The 21,929-nt window shown below is 38.9% G+C and overlaps 1 protein-coding gene across 9 annotated transcripts in view; it reads left to right on the forward strand.

Annotated features, from left to right (window-relative positions):
• zfyve28 (zinc finger, FYVE domain containing 28) overlaps positions 1 to 21,929 on the forward strand; it is a 226,090-nt gene that overhangs the window by 38,240 nt on the left and 165,921 nt on the right. For 8 of the 9 annotated variants that reach the window (XM_035426992.1, XM_035426996.1, XM_035426990.1 and 5 more), the window contains one exon: positions 16,791 to 16,931. In XM_035426992.1, the coding sequence (XP_035282883.1) occupies positions 16,791 to 16,931 (141 nt within the window). Of the gene's footprint in view, positions 1 to 4,323; positions 4,444 to 16,790; positions 16,932 to 21,929 lie in introns of those variants that run through there. The other variant, XM_035426999.1, reaches the window with a different exon arrangement.

A 21,929-nucleotide genomic window follows, 5' to 3' on the forward strand; every position in this document is an offset into this window, starting at 1 on the left:
AGGGTGTTGCTAGGTGGTTGCTAGGGTATTCTAAGTGGTTGTTAGGATGTTGCTAGGTGGTTGCTATGGAGTTTTAGGTGGTTGCTATGGTGTTGCTAGGTTGTTGCTATGGTGTTCCATGTGGTTGCTATGGTGTTGCTAGGCAGTTGTTATGGTGTTCCAGATTGTTGCTAGGTGGTTGCTATGGTGTTCCAGGTGGTTGCTAGGGTGTTGCTAGGTGGTTGCTATGGTGTTCTAGGTGGTTACTATGGTGTTGCTAGGTGGTTGCAATGGCGTTATAGCCATTTGCTAGGGTGTTGCCAGGCATTTGCTATGGAGTTATGGGCAGTTGTTATGGTGTTTTAGGTGGTTGCTAGGGTGTAATACCATACCAATAGCTGTGCGTAATACCACACCTGTTGCTTACGTCGTTGTCGCCCTTTTTAGTACAGTCTGGCTTGATTGACAATTCATTTATTCAGTAGTTGAGAGTATAAGTTTTCTAACAATGTATAACATGTCTAATTTTTCTTTTGGAATAGCTTTTTTTAGGTCAGCTTAACCAAAAATTTTCTCATCATCGCATCCACTTACGCCTTCACTCTGTGGTAGCAGTAAAAGACGCTGCACCTAACGAAGCTTTGTCAACGATTTTTCGTAATTTCTTGGAAAATGCTATTATTATTGTGGATTTTTGGGCATAGCTAAGCCATATGTTTGCTGATAGACCTAGCTGACATCATTTTCTGGAGGAAGACAGAATTGGATAGAACTGTATCATTGATTTACTGTCTCTATCTACTGAAACAAATAAGATTTCATCATTGCTATGTAAGTATTACTGCTCAAACTATTCCAGTTATATATGTTATTTTGAAATTGAATGACTTTAAATAGGTTAGTGGTATTTTAATAAGGGTATTTCACAGTGTAATGTAAGCGTTTGTTGTTGTCTAGTAGTTTTTGTGATGCATGCAACAGTGATGATGTGAGAGTTGAAACATTGGCAAAATGTGGTGGACGGTTGAAAATTGTTTTCATTGTGTGACAGTATTTTTGCATTATTTTTAAATCTGATATCAATGTTTCATCTTAAACCTTCGTAAGGGGCTCATTTATATGCTTTACAATGGACAAAAAGTATTATATTTCTTTTTGGAGAAATTTTTGATATGTTTCTGGACCCCTAGCTATTTTAGACCACTGTACTGACGGAAAGCTTGTAATTCCCACTTGAAAATGATGCAACAGTGAGTTTCTTGAGTAAAAACAGTTGATTTGTTGTGAAATACATGAATATGTTGTGATTTACAGCAATGCATTATTTCGACATTTTGGGTAGATTTGGAGATGCTGGGTACACTGCTTAGTTTTTGCTTCATAGATCTATAGTAGTTCTACATATCCACCCTTAAATTTTATGAACTGGGGGTCAATAAGTTTTTGATCCATAATTTAATTACGGAAAACAACCAATTAATACAAAACAATAGCGTACCTGTATTTGGTATTTAAACTACATCCCTCGGATTGAACCAGATGCTACGACCTTGTGCTTGTGGTTCTGTAACCCCTCCCTGACCCACTCAACATCCACTGATACGCAGCCGTGCTTTATTATCCACCGAGGCGTAACGCTGCATTGCTGAGGTAAAATGGGAAGTGGGGAGTAATAATCAAGCACAAAAACGTGACCGTAATGTTAACATATAAAACGGTAAAACATGTTCGGTAACTTTACGAGATGATGCATTTCAAGGGGTATAAATTTAAATAAATAAATTTGTGTATATAGTTAGCCCTAGTAGTAGCTCGCATGTGATTTAGCCTCGTTACGAGACGTGTGAATAACTGATGGAGTAATTTAGCTGCAGTAACTCAAACGCTACGGAGACTCCCTGTTCAAGCTTTGAATCGCGCACGCTCTGTTGGAGCAAAGTGACCATTGTAAAGGTGTTTGACTATAGACTGCTAACGTAGCAAATAATTCCTATTATTGCAGCCAGTCACCCGACCATCCTTGCAGTTAGAAAATAATCATGTCGTCAGATGACGAGGATACTAACAAGGAGAGAGAGAGAGAGCAGCAGACCTACTAAAAAGAAGCGAGTCCATGCCCCCCAGAAGTTCCTCGCAAAATATCGGGAGCAATGGCCGTGCCTCCGCCCCTTAAAACTTCCACACCATGCATTTTGCACAGTGTGCAATTATGATTTTCACAATAGCCACCAAGGAGCTTCAGGTAATAATTTGGCTAAACCTCTAGTTACAAAAGCCTACATTCCTAGATAATTTTTCAATTGAATACTATTTTTTCATTAGGCCTATATGATGTGTGCCTATATAAGCTGATTCAATTATTTAATTATTAAATAAAAATGGAAATCATGAACAGAAACTGGGTTTATTCATAATTGACAGTGTTTTTCATTGCAACATAAGCTTATTTTTTTACATTACAACATACGTTCCTGTAAATACTTGAAAATGAAAACATATGTTACAATATACAAAATAAATTATTTCCATTTTTATTAAATAAGTGAATGCAATTCACTTATGGTTATCAGTTTGTATCGGCGCACACATAATATAATGAAATATTAATAATGAAAAAATTGTTTTAAGCAGGTGTACTCAAACTTTTGACTTGAAAGTATATCATAATATAGCCCAGTGCAGTGCAAGTGATATTTTAGAATCATACAATTTTGCCTGATCACTTTAACAATCAAAACTAGAATTATGAAGAAAGGCTTGTGTGTGTGTGTGTGCGTGCAAAGCGAAGTGGTACGAAAATGTGAACTAAGCATTACACTGACTATTGTGGTACTCAAAATATTTTCCTAAGGTTGGCAGGTCTGCATGTATTACGGTGGCTCTGAAGTGCAAAACACAAAAACAAAAAGAAAACGCAAAAACAAAAACTTTCGGCCCTGAGGTGCAGATGCAACATACAGAAACAAAAAGGAGTGGTCCTGAGGTGCAAAACACAAATACAAAAAGAAAATTCAAAAACAAAAAGGAGCGGCCCTGAGGTGCAAAACACAAACATACAAAAACTAGCAGCCCCGAAGTGCACTGTTGCACTTCGAGGCTACTAGTTTTTGTTTTTGTATGTTGCATCTGCGCCTCAGGACCACTCATTTTGGTCTCTTATTATGTTCCACTTGGGACTCTTATTACATCTTATTTTCAATAGGAGGGGATGTAACAACAATTCAAAAGCGAAGGAATAATGTTTCTGTTTAAACTGTTTTAGAATGCTGGATTTTGTAGCACATTGATTTTAGAACTGTTAAAAGGCAGAGGTGTCCCTTTACTGAGAAATAATGCCCACCCTTGGACCAATCAGAATCGAGTATTCAGCCAAGCCGTTGTATAATGAAATTTGATTTCCTTGTTGCCGACCTTGGCACTAAATTGCGCACGACCTGTCAATATTTTTTTTTTTTTTGCACTCAGACACTAGTGGCTCCGTTTATAAACAAACATAATATTATGTTAATCACGTTGTCAAATTGCTTATTACTAATGCAATACAAGTTGGATTTAGCTCCGTCGGCACAGGTTGCTGATGTAGGCCACTTTTTAATTTGCCAGAACGTCTCATAAATGACAAATGCCGGTTCAGTCGGTTCGCATAAAATCAAACCGGTTTAAGCTCGTACACCGAACCGGACCGGCAATACCGGAAATCGACCCAATCATAATTTGGTCGCATATCCTTTGCATGCAATGACTGCTGACACCTGCCCAAACGAATCGCACCAAGGGGGAAAACAAACCAGAGTCCGATTTAACCGGACGAAAAAGCGCAGGTGTAAAAACACCCCAAGTATATAGATAGTTAGTGCTGGAAAGATTGTATGTGCAGATCTTGGTGAAAAGGAAGGCAGATTTTTTAGCTAATGTTAGTAATAGAGTATATACATTAGCTATGCAGGCTAGGATGTTTGTCAGTCTTATGACGAGGGGGCAGATGGTTCCGTGTATTGCCGGTTTGTCCTTGGGAATTTTGACTTGTGCAACAGATCTGATCTCCTGGTGTCTGTAGAAAAAGTCGGTCTCAGTCCTGGTTTTCTTCCATCCTTGCTGGAGTTGGAAAGCTGTGCTTTGCTTGCCCTCGCAAGAAAGTACTTAGATTATGCACGTTTAAATTGTTGCCACAGTATGTTGCAGAATGATAGCGAGTGTAAAGTTAGGAAACAAATTGATCCCTTGATGGATCCGTTTCTTTAGCTTACTTGCAGTATAGCTAACACGTTTACTTTAAGTTATAAACCACTGGCCGTGGCAATAACCCAAGAGAGTGCGTCTCTCCTCGTGTTCCTTTACAGGCAAGCCTTAGCCTTCTTTAGGCCTACGGCTTTAGACCGTGCTTTGCATGTCCCTCCTATTGAGCAGCAAAGAGATGAATGGCAAAGAGGATGTACCAGAACGTGGATTCTACAGGCATCTACTGTAAGTACCCAGTCTATGTGATCAGTCTGTCTATGATCAGTCTGAGCTGTTGATCCCAAAATGGCGCCCAGTCCTTACAATGGTCTTGTGTAGCCCTCTGTACACTCCATTACCCTGGTTCTCGGGTTTAGTGTGCATTACATTCTAAAGCCTGTTTCATACGTCCCTCTCTCACAGTACCCTTTGTTCTCTCCTGAACATGCACATACATACACGCACACACGCAACACTCTGGTCCCCTTTCCATAACCTCCCTTATTTAGCCCTTTAGGATTTTAGATGTGTTTGTTTGTTTAATAAACACCATTTTATTAAACCTTGTCCATGGTCGGATTATTATTTGGAGAACTGTTTGTGCCTACCACCTCCAAGAATTTAAGCATATTACATAATTGGTTATTATTTTAATTTTTAATATTGAAATACATTGTCATGATTTAACAATTAGTTTTATGAGATTGACGATACTTTTGCACCATTTGGTCATTTTGTTGACCAGGGTTTATGTATGTACATTTGCTTCACTAGTTGGCGCTTGTGTGTGAGTATGTGAATATTACCAGTGGTGGTAAGTATTCAAATATCATACTTGAAATAAAGTAAAGATACAACCATAAAGTAATTAATATAATAGAAGTGCAAGTCACCTATTTAAAAAAATGCTTTAGTCAAAGTCTCCAAGTATCTTGGTTTTAATGTACTTAAAATTACGATTTGAAAAAATATTTTGCAATAAAACAAAACCGACCATTTTATTCAACATCTAACATCTCTGTATAGTGTAAAGACGTAAGGTGCCACATTTCCAGTTGAAAAAGGGGCAGATGTGTTTGAATTCTCTAGTGCCTTCTTTGTTTACCCTGAAGTGGGAAATAAGTGCATTCACTTACTGTAGTAGGTAATGCCCCAGGCTCTGCTCTCTATAGCTGCACGTGAGTAACATATACACCAGTACAATTGTATTGTAAACGTAGGTATACCTAATAAAAGTAAGCTTAGTTTACTAGTTTTTTTTGTCTTATTTCAAAAAATAAAAATGGGAGTCTTATTTCAAAAAGGAAATTATTTAAACTCAATGAAATTTATTGGAATGACTGTCATATGCGTGTCTGACACAAGCCACTGACTGCACATTTACTCTTCATGTGCCCTTCAACAAGGTATGGCGGGTTGTAGCAACATTGTTTCATTCCTTTATCGAGTCCATGCAAATGTAATGTCAGCTAGCTAATGTTTGTGCTACTGTAAGTTTATAGTAGAAGAATCGTCCGCACATCCGACAGCTGCTCAGCTGCAACCAATGATAGAACCGTACAATGCAATAAAAGGCTGAGGGCACACTGAGGGTATTGCAAAGAATGTGTTTTTTAATGGCAAGCTTCGGGTACAAGACCTTCGTCAGGGCATATCAAGAACACAAAAAAGAAGCACATTTTAAGTGCTGTGGAATACAAAGGAGGAGGTACGACACCCGTAGGCTATCAGGCAATTAGCTCATCACATGAGGTTATAGGCGTTGTCAAACAATTAACAGAGTTTGAGGTGTACTGGATGGTTTAACAATTAACAACGTCACAAAGGTAATAGGTGTATGAATTAGATGATAAACAGCATCACAGAGTAATTGTCATCATGAACAGCAAAGAAGGATAATGCATGATAGAAGATGTTTTAACAGGAGGGTGGGGATATCCACCTTCTAGGAGAACCTCTGGAAGACAGTTAACATCAACATAAATTGTAATATGAATTGTAGATAAACATACAAACTCTGTAATACAATATAGTGCATTTAATAGCACAATAGAGTAAAAATGCCTAAAATCCAGGTGTCGACAAAAAGGAAAATATGGTGCTGAGGTCTGAGTGAACCTGTACCATACATCAGGAAATACCGTAATAAAAACAGAAACACTGCGAACCTAAAGAAATATATACAAATATAAAGATAGACAAATTAAAGATAAATAGAAAGGCAATTACAACAATACTTGCATGTCAAATTCTTCATTAAGACCTCTGTCTAACTGTCTAAAGTATGGATCCAATAGAGTTCTCTCTGCAATAGTAATTCCTCAATGTTACCTCCTCTAGCAGGCGTATTAACCCTTTCGATGCCAAGGAAGCGAAGGGAGGCAACATTGCGGGCACATTAAAATGAATGGCGACGGGGTAATCAGGGTCTTTTTGTCTGATAGTACTTTTGTGCTCACTGATTCTTTGTTTTAAACATCTTGATGTTTTTCCTACATAAATTAGATCACAAGGGCATCTTATGGCATAGATCACATTTTTGGTGTTGCATGTAATGACACCTTTAATCCGAAAACGTTTCCCAGACTGAGGATGACTAAAATCATAGGTCTTCGAAGTGTTGTGACACTGGGCACAGTTTCCACATGGGTAGTTCTGATCCCAAAATGGTACTAGGCGTGACTGCGTGGGGCTGGTACTAAGACTGGCACGGACGAGTTTATTGCGCAGATTGGGCGCCCTTTTGTGAACGAAAAGGGGGGGATCCTTGAATTGAGAGACAAGAGCAGGATCTGTTGTGAGAAGATGCCAATGCTTCATAATTATGTTTTTGATAAAAGATTTGGGAGAAAAAATAGTGATACACGTGACAGAGAAGTCTTTACTCTTTTTCTGGGTTTTTTGTAAAAGCTTGAGGTGCGGTTTTGAAAGTGCCAAATTGTAGGCTTCGTTAACGTTTTTGCTAGAGTAACCCCGATCTAGGAAGCGTTGTTTCATAGCTGAGGCCTTGTGAATAAAATCATCAGTGGAATGGCAAATACGTCTGAGTCTGTAAAACTGACTTTTAGGGAGGCCCTTTTTCAGGGTCGTGGGATGACTGCTGCAAGCGAGAAGGGTTGTGTTCCTATCACTCTTTTTGATAGAGGGTGGTAATAAGATTACGTCATTAGATTCAAGCCACATATCAAGAAAATGTACACGTTTAGCATAATACTCGATAGAGAATTTAAGATCTGGGTTACAACCATTAAGAAATGTACCAAAGGTAGTAAGATCTTCTTCCGTGCCAGCCCAAACAAAAAAGATATCATTGATATATCTGAATCATTTCAAAATTTTAGTAAAGAAAGGGTTTCTCAAGCTATTCAAAACAAAGTGGTGTTCAAAAAAACCGACATATAAATTAGCGTAGTTGGGCGTAAAAGTAGACTCCATACCAACAACGTCATACCTGTTTTTTACACACTCCCTAAGATCCATAAGAATCTACACAAACCTAAAGTGAGACCCATAGTAGCAGGTAATGACTCTCTCCTCGAACCACTTTCTAATTTTGTTGATTTCTTTAAGCCCTTTGTTAGTTCTCTACCTGCCTTTGTCAAAGATTCTACTGCTGTTATTAATAATATATCTAACTGCCTCTGTTCAAACTCTAAATAATTTGATAAAATTTTGAAACATGGTGGATATATGGAGACTGCAACACCCAACGGACAGGGATTATTCATTTTTCTCCCATGTCCATAGATCATATACAAGAATTGACTATTTCTTAGTGGACTCAAAATCAATACCCAGCATTCAAAATACAAAATATCGTAACATATTGATATCAGACCATAGCCCTGTGTCACTGCAGCTAAAGCTATCCATACCCAAATGCAGATACTCCTGGCGCTTCAATCCTTGGTTGCTCACCAACCAAGATTTTAATAATTATATGACTGCGCGGCTCAATGAATTCCTTGAGACTAATGATACTGGGGAAGTGTCTGACTCCATACTCTGGGAAACCCTCAAAGTTGTTATACTATATACTATATATATAATACTATTCTTGGTGGAAGGGTTAGCAATCTCTTACTCAAGCTCAAACAGAAACATTTCGAGCTGGGAGATAAGCCTGAAAGGTTATCAGCCAGACAGTTGAAGGGTGCACAAGCTAGCCGTGCAATTCATGAAATCAAATCCAAGGGAGGTAACATTACTGACAAATCCTAAAGAGATAAATTGCTTTAAAGAGTTCTATTCTGATTTATATACTGCTAAATCTAAGGTTACTGGTGCTGACTTTGCAGAGTTCTTTGATTCTCTGAACCTGCCAAAACTAGATGAAACATCTAAAATGGATTTAGACTCGCATTTTTGGAGAATGAGCTGGTTGAGGCAATCAAACCATCTCCTTCTGGCAAAGCACCAGGCCCAGACGGTTTTGGTTGCAAATTTTACAAAACATTCCATAAGATCCTTGCCCCAATTTTGCTCAGAATGATTAATGACTCGATGGAAAACAACAGGTTTCCAAATTCCCTGTACGAGGCAAATATATGTATTCTGTTGAAAAAGGGTAAGGAAGACACAGAGCCTAGCAATTATAGGCCCATAGCCCTTCTAAACTATGACCAAAAAACGGTTACAAAGGTGCTGGCTAACAGACTTGGGAAACACATATCGTCCATTATACACATGGACCAAACAGGGTTTATCCCAGGTAGATTTTCTTTCAGTAACATACGACAGCTCCTTAACATCATGCACATTGACTATGGAAGAGACTCCAGGGCGGCTGTGTTGTCTCTCGATGCCCAAAAGGCGTTTGACCAAATAGAGTGGCCATATATGTTTGAGGCACTCTGTAGATTTGGATTTGGGGACTCATTCATGGCATGGGTCAAAATGCTATACCTCTGTCCAATATCCTTGGTCCTCACCAACAATGATAAATCAGGTCCTTTTGAACTACACCGTGGGGTGAGGCAGGGAGACCCTTTGTCTCCACTACTCTTTGACATCGCCCTGGAGCCCCTAGCAATAGGTATAAGGAGTCACCCTAACATTCAAGGTATCAAGATTGGTAGTGTGGAAAGCTGTCTAAGTCTGTATGCAGATGATATGTTGATCTGCTTTTCGGACCCAGAAAACACTATTCCCCATCTGATGGATTCTATTGAATCATTTGGTAAGCTCTCTGGATATAACATCAACTGGGGAAAAAGTGATCTTATGCCTTTATCAGACAATATAGACTCAGACTTTCTCAGCTCATTACCATTCAAACTGGTAAATGATCACTTTACATATCTTTACATATTAATACAATTAAGATGGTAACCCTTCCTAGATTCCTGTATTTATTTCAAAATTTGCCTATTTTTTTAAAGAAATTAGACTCCATTATTTTACCATTTGTCTGGGGATACAAAGCCTACCGCATATCAAAAGCCCACTTGCAGAAACCCACGGAAGTAGGAGGCTTAGGTCTTCCCATATTCAGGCACTACTACTGGGCAGCCAATGCCAGGGTGCTGACTTACTGGCAATGGGGATCCTCAGGGAAGACAAAATGGTTAGACATAGAATTATCAGCAGTAAAAAAGTCCTCCTTTTCTGCCTTGCTTTTCTCTAAACCAGAATCCCCAAAGAAATATACTGGTAAAAACTTCATATTAAGACACTCACTGAGAACTCTGAGACAGATGAAAAGTGTTAATAAATTGCCTGATAAAAGTGTTAATAAATTGCCCCGCCCCCCCGGACAGCAAACATCTAATTTCCCAGTTTGTTTCTGCCTTTACCACTTCTGCACCTACTGATCACCTGAATATTGACTTGTCAGATGACATTTGGAGGGAAGGATTATCCAGAATCCATACCTGCTCAATTAATGCTAGATACAGACTGATTCAATATAAAATTATGCACAGGCTTCACTACTCGAAAACTAAACTGAATAGAATGTATTCTACAGTCTCTCCACTAGGTGATAGGTGCAGAATGGCAGATGGCTCATCAGCACATCTTTTCTGGTTATGTCCTCTTCTACACAACTTTTGGTCAAGTATATTTCAATGGCTCTCTAAAGTCTATGAAAAGGACATTCCTCCCGACCCTGAGCTGGCTCTCTTTGGATGTTCAGAGACTGCTCTGGGAACTGCATATGAGGAACAACTAGTTTTAATGCTTGAAATGGTTGCGGCCAAGAAGATTATTTTATTGGACTAGAAATCACCCTCTCCTCCCTGCTTTCGGAAGTGGCTCAACGAGATGGTTACTGTTGTACAAATGGAGAGAATACGCTTCCTCAAGTCCAAAACAACTAATAGATTCATGAAAATATGGGGTCCATTCATTAACTATCTTAAAGAGATCTAACTTAATTGTAATGCAATTCCTGTAAAGGCTTAATTTATATATTGTCTGGCAGCTATATGCATGTCTGATTTTTGTTTGTTTTTTCTTGTTTTATAGTTTTTTTGTCTCTATTTATTTGTGTTGAATGAAATGTATGTATGTGCACTTTATAAAATTTGAAAACTGAAAATAAAATATTAAAAAAAAAAATAATAATAATAATAATATATCTATGCTGAACAGTTTACAGAGCGATATACTTATTGTCACCATGGACCTAGAAAGTCTTTGTACTAATGTATCCCATGACAGAGGTCTTGAAGCTCTCGGTTTCTATCCAAGAGACCATGATACTACACCCCCTAGTGAGTTTTTCTGTGAACTCGCTTCTCTGGTCCTGAAGCTTAACTACTTTGCATTTGGTAAATACTTTTTTCTACAGATTAAAGGCACAGCAATGGGGTCTACTTTTGAGATTCTTATGGATCTTAGGGAGTGTGTAAAAAACAGGTATGACGTTGTTGGTATGGAGTCTACTTTTATGCCCAACTACGCTAATTTATATGTCGGTTTTTTTGAACACCACTTTGTTTTGAATAGCTTGAGAAACCCTTTCTTTACTAAAATTTTGAAATGATTCAGATTCATCAATGATATCTTTTTTGTTTGGGCTGGCACGGAAGAAGATCTTACTACCTTTGGTACATGGTTGGTAATGGTTGTAACCCAGATCTTAAATTCTCTATCGAGTATTATGCTAAACATGTACATTTTCTTGATATGTGGCTTGAATCTAATGACGGTAATCTTATTACCACCCTCTATCAAAAAGAGTGATAGGAACACAACCCTTCTCGCTCGCAGGAGTCATCCCACGACCCTGAAAAAGGGCCTCCCTAAAAGTCAGTTTTACAGACTCAGACGTATTTGCCATTCCACTGATGATTTTATTCACAAGGCCTCAGCTATGAAACAACGCTTCCTAGATCGGGGTTACTCTAGCAAAAACGTTAACGAAGCCTACAATTTGGCACTTTCAGAACCGCACCTCGAGCTTTTACAAAAAACCCAGAAAAAGAGTAAAGACTTCTCTGTCACGTGTATCACTATTTTTTCTCCCAAATCTTTTATCAAAAACATAATTATGAAGCATTGGCATCTTCTCACAATAGATCCTGCTCTTGTCTCTCAATTCAAGGATCCCCCCCTTTTCGTTCACAAAAGGGCGCCCAATTTGCGCAATAAACTTGTCCGTGCCAGTCTTAGTACCGGCCCCACGCAGTCACGCCTAGTACCATTTTGGGATCAGAACTACCCATGTGGAAACTGCCCAGTGTCACAACACTTCGAAGACCTATGATTTTAGTCATCCTCAGTCTGGGAAACATTTTCGGATTAAAGGTGTCATTACATGCAACACCAAAAATGTGATCTATGCCATAAGATGCCCGTGTGATCTAATTTATGTAGGAAAAACATCAAGATGTTTAAAACAAAGAATCAGTGAGCACAAAAGTACTATCAGACAAAAAGACCCCGATTACCCCGTCGCCATTCATTTTAATGTGCCCGCAATGTTGCCTCCCTTCGCTTCCTTGGCATCGAAAGGGTTAATACGCCTGCTAGAGGAGGTAACATTGAGGAATTACTATTGCAGAGAGAACTCTATTGGATCCATACTTTAGACAGTTAGACAGAGGTCTTAATGAAGAATTTGACATGCGAGTATTGTTGTAATTGCCTTTATCTTTAATTTGTCTATCTTTATATTTGTATATATTTCTTTAGGTTTGCAGTGTTCCTGTTTTTATGACGGTATTTCCTGATGTATGGTACAGGTTCACTCAGACCTCAGCACCATATTTTCTTTTTTGTCGACAACTGGATTTTAGGCATTTTTACTCTATAGTGCTATTAAATGCACTATATTGTATTACAGAGTTTGTATGTTTATCTGCAATTTATGTTGATGTTAACTGTCTTCCAGAGGTTCTCCTAGAAGGTTGATATCCCCACCCTCCTGTTACAACATCTTCTATCATGCATTATCCTTCTTTGCTGTTCATCATGCCAATTACTCTGTGATGTTGTTTATCATCTAATTCATACACCTATTACCTTTGTGACGTTGTTAATTGTTAAACCATCCAGTACGCCTCTAACTCTAACGCCTATAACCTCATGTGATGAGCTAATTGCCTGATAGCCTACGGGTGTCGTTACTTTAGCTAACCCTAGCATGTTAGCATTTCGCCTAATTTAGTTAACCTAGTAAGCGTGTATGGATCGCCTCCTTTAGTTAACCTACTTAGCGCGTACAGATTGCCTACTTTAGTAAACATAGTTAGCGTGTACGGATGCTATCCTGCACGCATTAGTAGGAGCTTAGGACACACAGCTACAACCACCGATACAGATGTATGGACACACGGAGGACAACAAATAACGTTACAGAGGTGAGGACTTGCCATAGCTAGAGTGAGAGCACCTATTACCATTACATTACATTTATTTGGCAGACGCTTTTATCCAAAGCGACGTACAAAAAGTGCATTTCATGGTCATAGACAACTGCTAAACACAGGTTCAGTAAGGTACAATACTTATTTTGTACAGCTATTTCTAGCCAAGAACACAGTTTAGTTCACACAGTGAACACTATTCAGACCTAACTTCTGCAAAGCCAACTAGGCAGAAGAATAAGCTACAGTATTAGGACAAATACAAATTACCAAAAAGTGCTGGGATGGGGCAACATGTAACAAGTGTCATGAAAAAGGGGGGGGGGGGGGGGGGGGATTTAGAGTGAAATATACAGCAAATATACAGACCACCTTCGTTCGACAGACAGGTAAACGTAAACAGATTTGCAAATATATAAATAGGCAAAATATCGGTAACAACCTGTACCTAGTTATGTAGAAAAACATGTCCTTGTTATCCTCCAGTGGTTATTTTTTCAGTAATTTTGCTATTTTTTTCTGTGCCAGCAAATAAGTCAGAGGTCAACTTTTGGTTGCTAAGGGGACGTGTATCGACCTCCCCATATAAATGAATGGATCTTGACATAGATTTGCTAACGTTATGTGTAGCCAACTTCATGAACAAAGCTAACAACTTAAAAGGCTGCAGATAACTTAATGAAAAAGTAATTCACTTCACAAATATATTTGATTGCTATGATAGACCTATGGCCTGCTAATGTAACTTATTCTACACTCAATTCTGTGTTTAAATCACAATTCTAAATAAATGTCCAGAACATCTCTTTTTCAGTCCATGTTCTAGATTTGGGAGGGTTCTGAGTTTCGCTCAGGTCAGGTATCCAGCTTACTCAATAATCCTGGTTTGTGAAACAGGGCCTAGAACAGTTAAATACCAACGAAGAAAAGCACAAAATAAGTGCACCAGCACTATGGAGTAGCTGCCATATGATGTTGCCACTCACTAAGGAGTGCACTCAGTGTAAAGATTATGACACTGCATAATTACTAGCTATATGCAAAAAAATCTATTTTCAATAGCTCTGACCACCTCATCTCTTCGCTTGACATTTTGCTTGTAGCCCTCCAGGTGAGTAGACTACTCCAAATGTGTGTTTCTTTTTTTTGTAGCCCTAATGGACAAGATGCTAGCCCCAAAACTCTTGGGAGCTGTCATGGGGTGAAACCATGACCTGTGGACATTTACAGTTTTAAGCATGCGCACATGGTCAAATACATTTAAAACCCCTGTTCATGTTCTTTTAATTGCGCGTAACTTAACAACCATATAAAGTAATGTGAAGGAAGGAGGGAAAAATTTACTTACCATTGTTGTGTGTTATGAAGGTGAATTGTAAATGAATGTGAAGGGAAATATATGGCAAAAGTGGAAAAGAAACAATGTTCGTTTTACTGCGAATTTAAAATACTTTTTAAAAAAACGGCCGGAATTTCTGTTAAATGAAATTGGTAGTGGTACACTTGTTTGTCGTAAATTTGTGGACAAAAGTGAAATTATTCAAGATAAAAGGTGACATTCAGGTAAAACTTATTAACTTATTAAAACTTACTAAAATAAAACTTGTTTTATTTTGCATTAAATTTAAAACTAGCAAACACCAACCAAACATGCAGCCAGTTTTTCTGGAAGCCTTCCAAGGAAGCACGGACCATACCATAGGGCTTTTTCATGAGGGTGTTTGGGACACGTCATGGGTGAAATCCAAAGGGGGAAGGATGTATGCATTTGCTTTTGTTTTCTGTAATGGGCAATTCATTATTCTCATTCATTTGTTTATGGATAGTATTTATTTATGGTTTTTTCTTTTTATTTTCTGTGTGTGCTGAGTGGTCATGCTAGACACGCAGCTTATTCCAACAAGTAGGGCCTACTAGGCATAGCCTACTGTGTTTTGTTTACTCGTTTTTGTTTTGTTTGTGGTATTTGTTGTATATATATTTTGTCGTGTCGTCACCTGTACATATTTTGCACCGGTTCTGGGTTTGAAGCACGTCTCCTGTAAATAAACCTGGGTGAACAGAAGTTTTTGTCTCCTGCCACTCTTTTGCTGCTCCAACCGCCGCCGGACTCCCTCACAAGCAAGTCATATTAAAATTGTGTATTCCAATTCATCCCAATCGAGGGGGTTGAGGTCAGGGCTCTGTGCAGGTCAAGTCAAGTTTTTCCACACAGCAAACACAGCAAACCATTTCTTTATGGACCTTGCTTTGTGCACAGTGGTCATGCTGAAAGGCCTTCCCAAAACTGTTGCCACAAAGTTGGAAGCACACAATTCTTAAGAATGTCATTGCATGCTGTAGCATTAAGATTTCCCTTCTCTGGAACTAAGGGGCCTAGTCCAAACCATGAGAAACGGCCCCAGACCATTATTCCTCCTCCACCAAACTTTAGAGTTAGCACTATTTATTTGGGCAGGTAGTGTTCTCCTGGCATTTTCTGGATCCAGATTCATCCGTCAGACTGCCAGATAGTGAAGCGTGATTCATCACTTCAGAGATTGTGCTTCACATTGCTCCAGTGTCCAATGGTGGTGTACTTTATACCACTCCAGCCAACGCTTGGAATTGCGCATGGTGATCTTGGGCTTGTGTGCAGCTACTTAGCCTTGGACACCCATTTTATGAAGCTCCCAGCGAACAGTTTTTGTGCAGACATTGCTCCCAGAGGCAGTCTGGAATCGGTAGTGAGTGTTGCTTTGGTCTTATTGGGCACCAGTTCAGATGTGTCCTGGTTTATACTATTGACCCTGTTGTGTAGGAAAGACAGACAGTTAAGTGATTTGGTGTTTGATTATTCTGTACATGGGGACAACATTGTTGTAAGGGTGTTCTCATGCAAGCTGCTGCATAACAGTTTGTTATAGGCTGTCTGTTGGAGTCCATATTTTTTTGCTTAGGTCCACCAAAAAATCCATTCCTGCCTATGCCACTCATGACCACTATAAAATGCTCATAGTAGTAGTAGTCAACAGGAACCACCTGTACATAACTTTACAGCACAGTCAAAGAATACAGAATTTGCAGCACAGTCACAGATACAGAATTTACAGCACAGTCACTTACAAAATGTCCGTCTGTCCATTTGTCTCTCCGTTTGTCCAGAGCCGGGTTGGTTGGCAGGCCTCCAGAAAGCTTGTGCCCCGGGGCCTCATAGGAGCATGATCGGTCCTTGAGTCTATAACAAAATGAAATTCACTGGACAGCTGTAAATCAGCAATGACCTGTAAAGCTATATTCTAGTTGGCTAATGTCAGTTACTCCTTAACCTTTAGTCCTCATTTTCCCCTATTCCCTCGCTAAAGAAATCTTCCTTGCTGCATGATCCGGCTATAATAAACAGTAATAAACAGACAGCATGTTTTCTTGTAAGTAAAGTGCTTACCTTTACACATACCCAGTGGTAGGAGTTGCCACAAACAATTTATATTTGGCTTCTTCTGGTATTCTGTTCTACATCTGCGGTGACAGCTGCCATGATCTTGTTGTCTGTTGTGCCGTGTTAGCGGTAGGACGATAGGAATTATGGACAAAAATGCTCTCATCAAAAACAATGAAAAGGATTCTAATACTCATTTGACTGCTAAATGTTTCATATTTTCTACAAGGTGGACCAGGAAATCTGCAAGGCGACCACCACAAAATATTTCTATGCAGGAAAATCTTGCGTACAAAGAAAAATATATTTCATGTGGTGGGTTCAGTAAACCTCCCCCCCCCCCACCCTCCCTTTCTCTCTAGCGCTCAGACCCACAACTCCTGGCTCAATTCTACTATGCTGACGAGGAGCTGAACCAGGTGGCATCCGAGTTGGACAGCCTAGATGGCCGGAAGGACCCCCAGCGATGCACCTTGCTGGTCAACCAGTTCCGCTCCTGCCAGGTAGGCGAGAGAGTGCCCTGGAAACATATTGACTCCATCCTCCTACCAAGGGTGCTATCCCAGGTGCTATAGTAGACTTGCCATTTGATAATGTAAAGCGCTTGAACAGGCCAAAGCATGAATGACGCTACACACAATGTAACTTCAATGTCACCAAAATATTTTATTAGACTTCCATGCCGATTTGAAAACAGAATAACTAAAGTGTCTACAGGTATCACTCAGACACCAACAAGAAAAATCTGTTGGTGGTGGTAGTTGTGGTAGATGAAAAAGCGAGAGGATGTGCAGAAATGCTGCACGTTTTATACGCTACATGGTCAAAAGTATGTGGATACCTGACATCCAGCATCTCATCCAAAATGTCTCAAATGTGCATTGCTGTAAATCATAACATAATCATATATTTCACTACAAATCGACAGTTTTGACTTGTGAAACTCACGTTTGCGTAATTTTCAAGTGGGGATTACTATCTTTTAATCATTATGGGGTCTAAGATACCAAGGGGGCTAAAAACCTACCCTCTCAAAAAATGAATAAAATGCTTTTTGTTAATTATAGTGCATATACATTTGCCCCATATGATGGTTTAAGATGAAACATTGATATCACATTGAAAAATAATGCATAAACATTACCGAATGCCGCTTTTCCACCGCATGGTACCGACTCGACTCAACTCTACTCTACTTTTTTGGTTTTCCATTGGGCAAAAGTTGTGGTTAGTACCTGGTACCTGGTACTTTTTTTGGTATCACCTCTGTCGAGGTTCCAAGCGAGCTGAGGCTATACCAAAAGGTGACATGAAAACACTGCACACTGATTGGTCAGAGAGAATCGTCACTAGGTTAGCTTACGCTCTTGCATTGCCTTTTTTGCTAATGAGCAACCAGAGTTGTCTCGTCATCTGAGCTCTGATGTACGATTTCTCAAACTCTCCTCTAAATTGCCCATAGGTATGAGTGTGTGAGTGAATGGTATGTGTGCCCTGCGATAGATTAACGACCTGTCCAAAATATATTCCTGCCTCTCACCCAATGCACGCTGGGATAGGCTCCAGCACCCCCGCAACCCTGCTCAGGATAAGTGGGTATAGATGATGGATGGATGGATGGATAAATATTCAGACCCTTTGCTATGACACTCAAAATTGAGCCCAGGTCTATCCTGTTTCCATTGATCATACTTGAGATGTTTCTACATCTTGATTGGAGTCCACCTGTGGTAAATTCAATTGATTAGACATTATTTGGAAAGGCACATACCTGTCTATATAAGGTCCCACAGTTGTCAGTGCATGTCAGAGCAACAACCAAGCCATGAAGTCGAAGGAATTGTCCATAGTCCTCAGAGACAGGATACAGGTACAGATCTGGGGAAGGGTACAAAACATTTCTGCAGAATTGAAGATCTCGAAGAACACCGTGGCCTCCATTATCCTTAAATGGATGAAGTTTGGAACCACCAGGACTTTTTCTAGAGCTGGCTGCCTGGCCTAACTGAGCAATTGGGAGAGAAGGGCCTTAGTCAGGGAGGTTACTAAGAACCCGATGGCAAATCTGACAGAGCTCCAGAGTTCCTCTGTGTAGATGGGAGAATCATCCAGAAGGACAGCCATCTCTGTAGCACTCCAACAATTAGGCTTTTATGGTAGAGTAGCCAGATGAAAGCCACTCCTGCTTGGAGTTGGCCAAAAGGCACCTAAAGGACTCTCAGACCATGAGAAACAAGATTCTCCGCTCTGATGAAACCAAGATTGAACTCTTTGGCTGCAATGCTAAGCGTCACGTCCGGAGGAAACCAGGCACCGCTCATCACCTGGCCAATACCATCCCTATGGTGAAGTATGGTGGTGGGAGCATCACACTGTGGGGATGTTCTTCAGCGGCAGAGACTGGGAGACTAGTCAGGATCGAGGGAAAGATGAACAGAGCAATGTACATTGAGATCCTTGAGGAAAACCTGCACCAGAGCGCTCAGGACCTCAGTCTGGGGCGAAGGTTCACCTTCCAACAGGACAACAACCCTAAGCACACAGCCAAGACAATGCAGGAGTGGCTACTAAAAAAATTGAAATAAATTTAATCAATTTTAGACTAAGGCTGTAAAGTAACAAAATGTGAAAAAAGTGAAGGAGTCTGAATACTTTCCGAAGGCACTGTATGTAATCATTTACTCTTGTATGTTTTTCAGTACTCTACAATATGTAATCCTTTGTTGTATGGGAAGAAATTTTTACAAATGTTCCTATTTATTATTATTCCTTATTAAAACTTTATTCATCATGCACATATCAGCAAACAGTAAATTTGAATTAATATTTGAATTAATATTTGAATGATTATTGCATGAATATTATACAAATACTCCAGATTATTCGCGATAAGATTATAATAAAATATTCCACCATCAGAAAAATGCTGGCGATGTTCTAGCTTCACCGTAGATTGGTCCATCAAACATAACACATGACTGAGCCACTACGCTTATAGTACGTGAAATGCCCACATTAGAGAAGAGCACAAACCTTTTTTCATTGTGAGCGGTATGAATACTAATAAAGCAGGCCACTAACAACCACTATGCTAACACTGCCTAGGGCTCGCTAACAATGGCCCTATGTTAACAGCTAAGCATATTAGTTAGGTTAGTTAGCCCCCCAATACACACAGTGCCATGAAAAAAGTATTTTCCCCCTTCACGATTTCCTCTGTTATTGCATATTTGGCACACTGAATGGTTTCAGATCTTTATACAAAATGTAATAGTAAACAATGGGAACTAGCGTGACAAAAAATAATTTTTTTACTTATTTCATTTATTTACTAAAATGTTTTATCATACGCTCATATCACCCTTGTGAAAACGTAACTGCCCCCTGAATGTCTTAACTGGTTGCACCACCTTCAGCAGCAATAACTCCAGCCAAACACTTCCTCACATTTGATATCAGTCTTTCACATCACTGTGAAAACATGGCACATGCCAAATCTGTCCAATCCTTGCCCATTTAGGAGCTGCCCTATTTAAAGCTTTATAACTCCAGATGTGAGCATCACAGAGACTTGAAAATGACTTTAATGACGCAATACATTTGTACCCATTTACAGTACTAACTTAGATTAGTTTATATTCATAATTTAGGAAGAAATAAAGTGCCACAAATGTAAATGTCTACGCAAAAAATCAGAAATTAATTTGCTCTTTTTTAGTTCGCAATGAAATACTGAGAGATTGCAAATATACAGCAGGTTGAACTATTCATGTCCTTGAACAAAAACTTCTTGACCACAAGTACATCAAAATAAAATACATAAAATCTAAGGGTGGATACGCAGAACTACTAAAGATCTATGAGTCAAAAAGTAAGCAGGGTACACAGTGTCTCCAAATCTATCCAAAATGTGTAAATTATGCATTGCTGTAAATCACAACATAATCATGTATTTCACTACAAATCAACTGTTTTACTGTTGAATCATTTTCAAGTGGGAATTACAAGCTTTCCGTCAGTACAGTGGCTTAAAATATCTAGGGGTCCTGAAACATGTCCAAAATCTCTTCAAAAATGAATTCAATGCTTTTGTCCATTATAAAGCATATACATGTGCCCCTTATGTAGGTGAAAACATTGATATCAGATTTAAAAAATAATTTAAAAAACATTATCACACAATGTAGTACAGTACCTAAATGTGTAATCATTAATTCTTGTATGCTTTTCTGTACTCTGCAGTATGTGATGTTTTCTTGTATGGGGATGGGATGACATTAAAACAATATTCAACTGTCCACCATGTTTTGGCAATGTTCCTGTTGAGGTCACATCCGGTGCATACATAAAACAAAAACTACTTAGCAAAACAACGAATGCTTACATTACAGTGTGAAATATCCTCATTATAAAATACCACTAACCTATTTAAAGACACTCAATTTCAAAAATAACGTATATAACCAAAATATTTTCTGCAGTAATTTCGACGACAAAATCTTATCTGTGTTCCGTAGATAGAGACAGAGAGAATGAACGCTGTCGCTCCCCAGTTCTATCAGCTAAGTCTATCAGCAAACATATGCCTTAGCCATGCTCAGAATTTCTCAAGAATAATAGTATTTTCCAAGAAACGACGAAAGTCGTATCTTTTACTGCTACCACAGTCTGAATACATAATGCAGCTATAACGAGACAAAACTTTCGGTTACACTGAGCTATAAAATGCTATTCCAAAAGTAAAATTGGACATATTTTTAATGGTAAAATAATGTTTTCATGTATGCCCAGATCAAAACTATTGTCCAGTGTATCATGCATTGGGGGTGTAGTTACAAATGAGACTGCAGGGAGGGGGTGCTTGGTAAATGCAAGACCAATGCGACAATGGTAGCGCTGTGAAACTCCGTATTCGGCATAGTTGTCCTGAATCGTCTACTAATTTATTTTATTTATTTATTTAGGATCCCCATTAGTTATTACCTCAGTAACAACTATTCTTCTTGGGGTCCACACAAAAGACAAGACAAGATAAGGCATTCAAACATCACATTATAGACAATCCACATTATCAACAAAACAAAAAGAAATTAAAAAAAAAAAAAGAGAAAATAAGTAGTTCTCTCACATTCATAATGTCACCTCAACAATAAATGGTTAAAGCAAATAATACAGTTGGTAGGTTAGGTATATATAAGTGCTGTATATATAACTGCCCAATACTACTAGTGCATAGTGAAGCCTTACCTCGGTTAACACCACAAATATAATCAACCTTCACATAGAGAACATCATATGTAGCCTAAACTGAATTCTTTCTGAATAATTGCTGTTCTTAATTTATTTTTAAAACTGGTTTTACTGATAATCTGGGTTAAATGTTGTGGTAGTTTGTTCCAGGTTGACATAGCCCTATACATTACAGTTTAAGGTAATGTGAAGCATCCCATAAAGGCATGTCTGGTGTCATAATAATGTCATTGGTGTGTGTTAACTGTGAA

This window comes from Anguilla anguilla, chromosome 7 (genome assembly GCF_013347855.1).
Source record: "Anguilla anguilla isolate fAngAng1 chromosome 7, fAngAng1.pri, whole genome shotgun sequence".
In the NCBI taxonomy this organism is placed as follows: domain Eukaryota; kingdom Metazoa; phylum Chordata; class Actinopteri; order Anguilliformes; family Anguillidae; genus Anguilla; species Anguilla anguilla.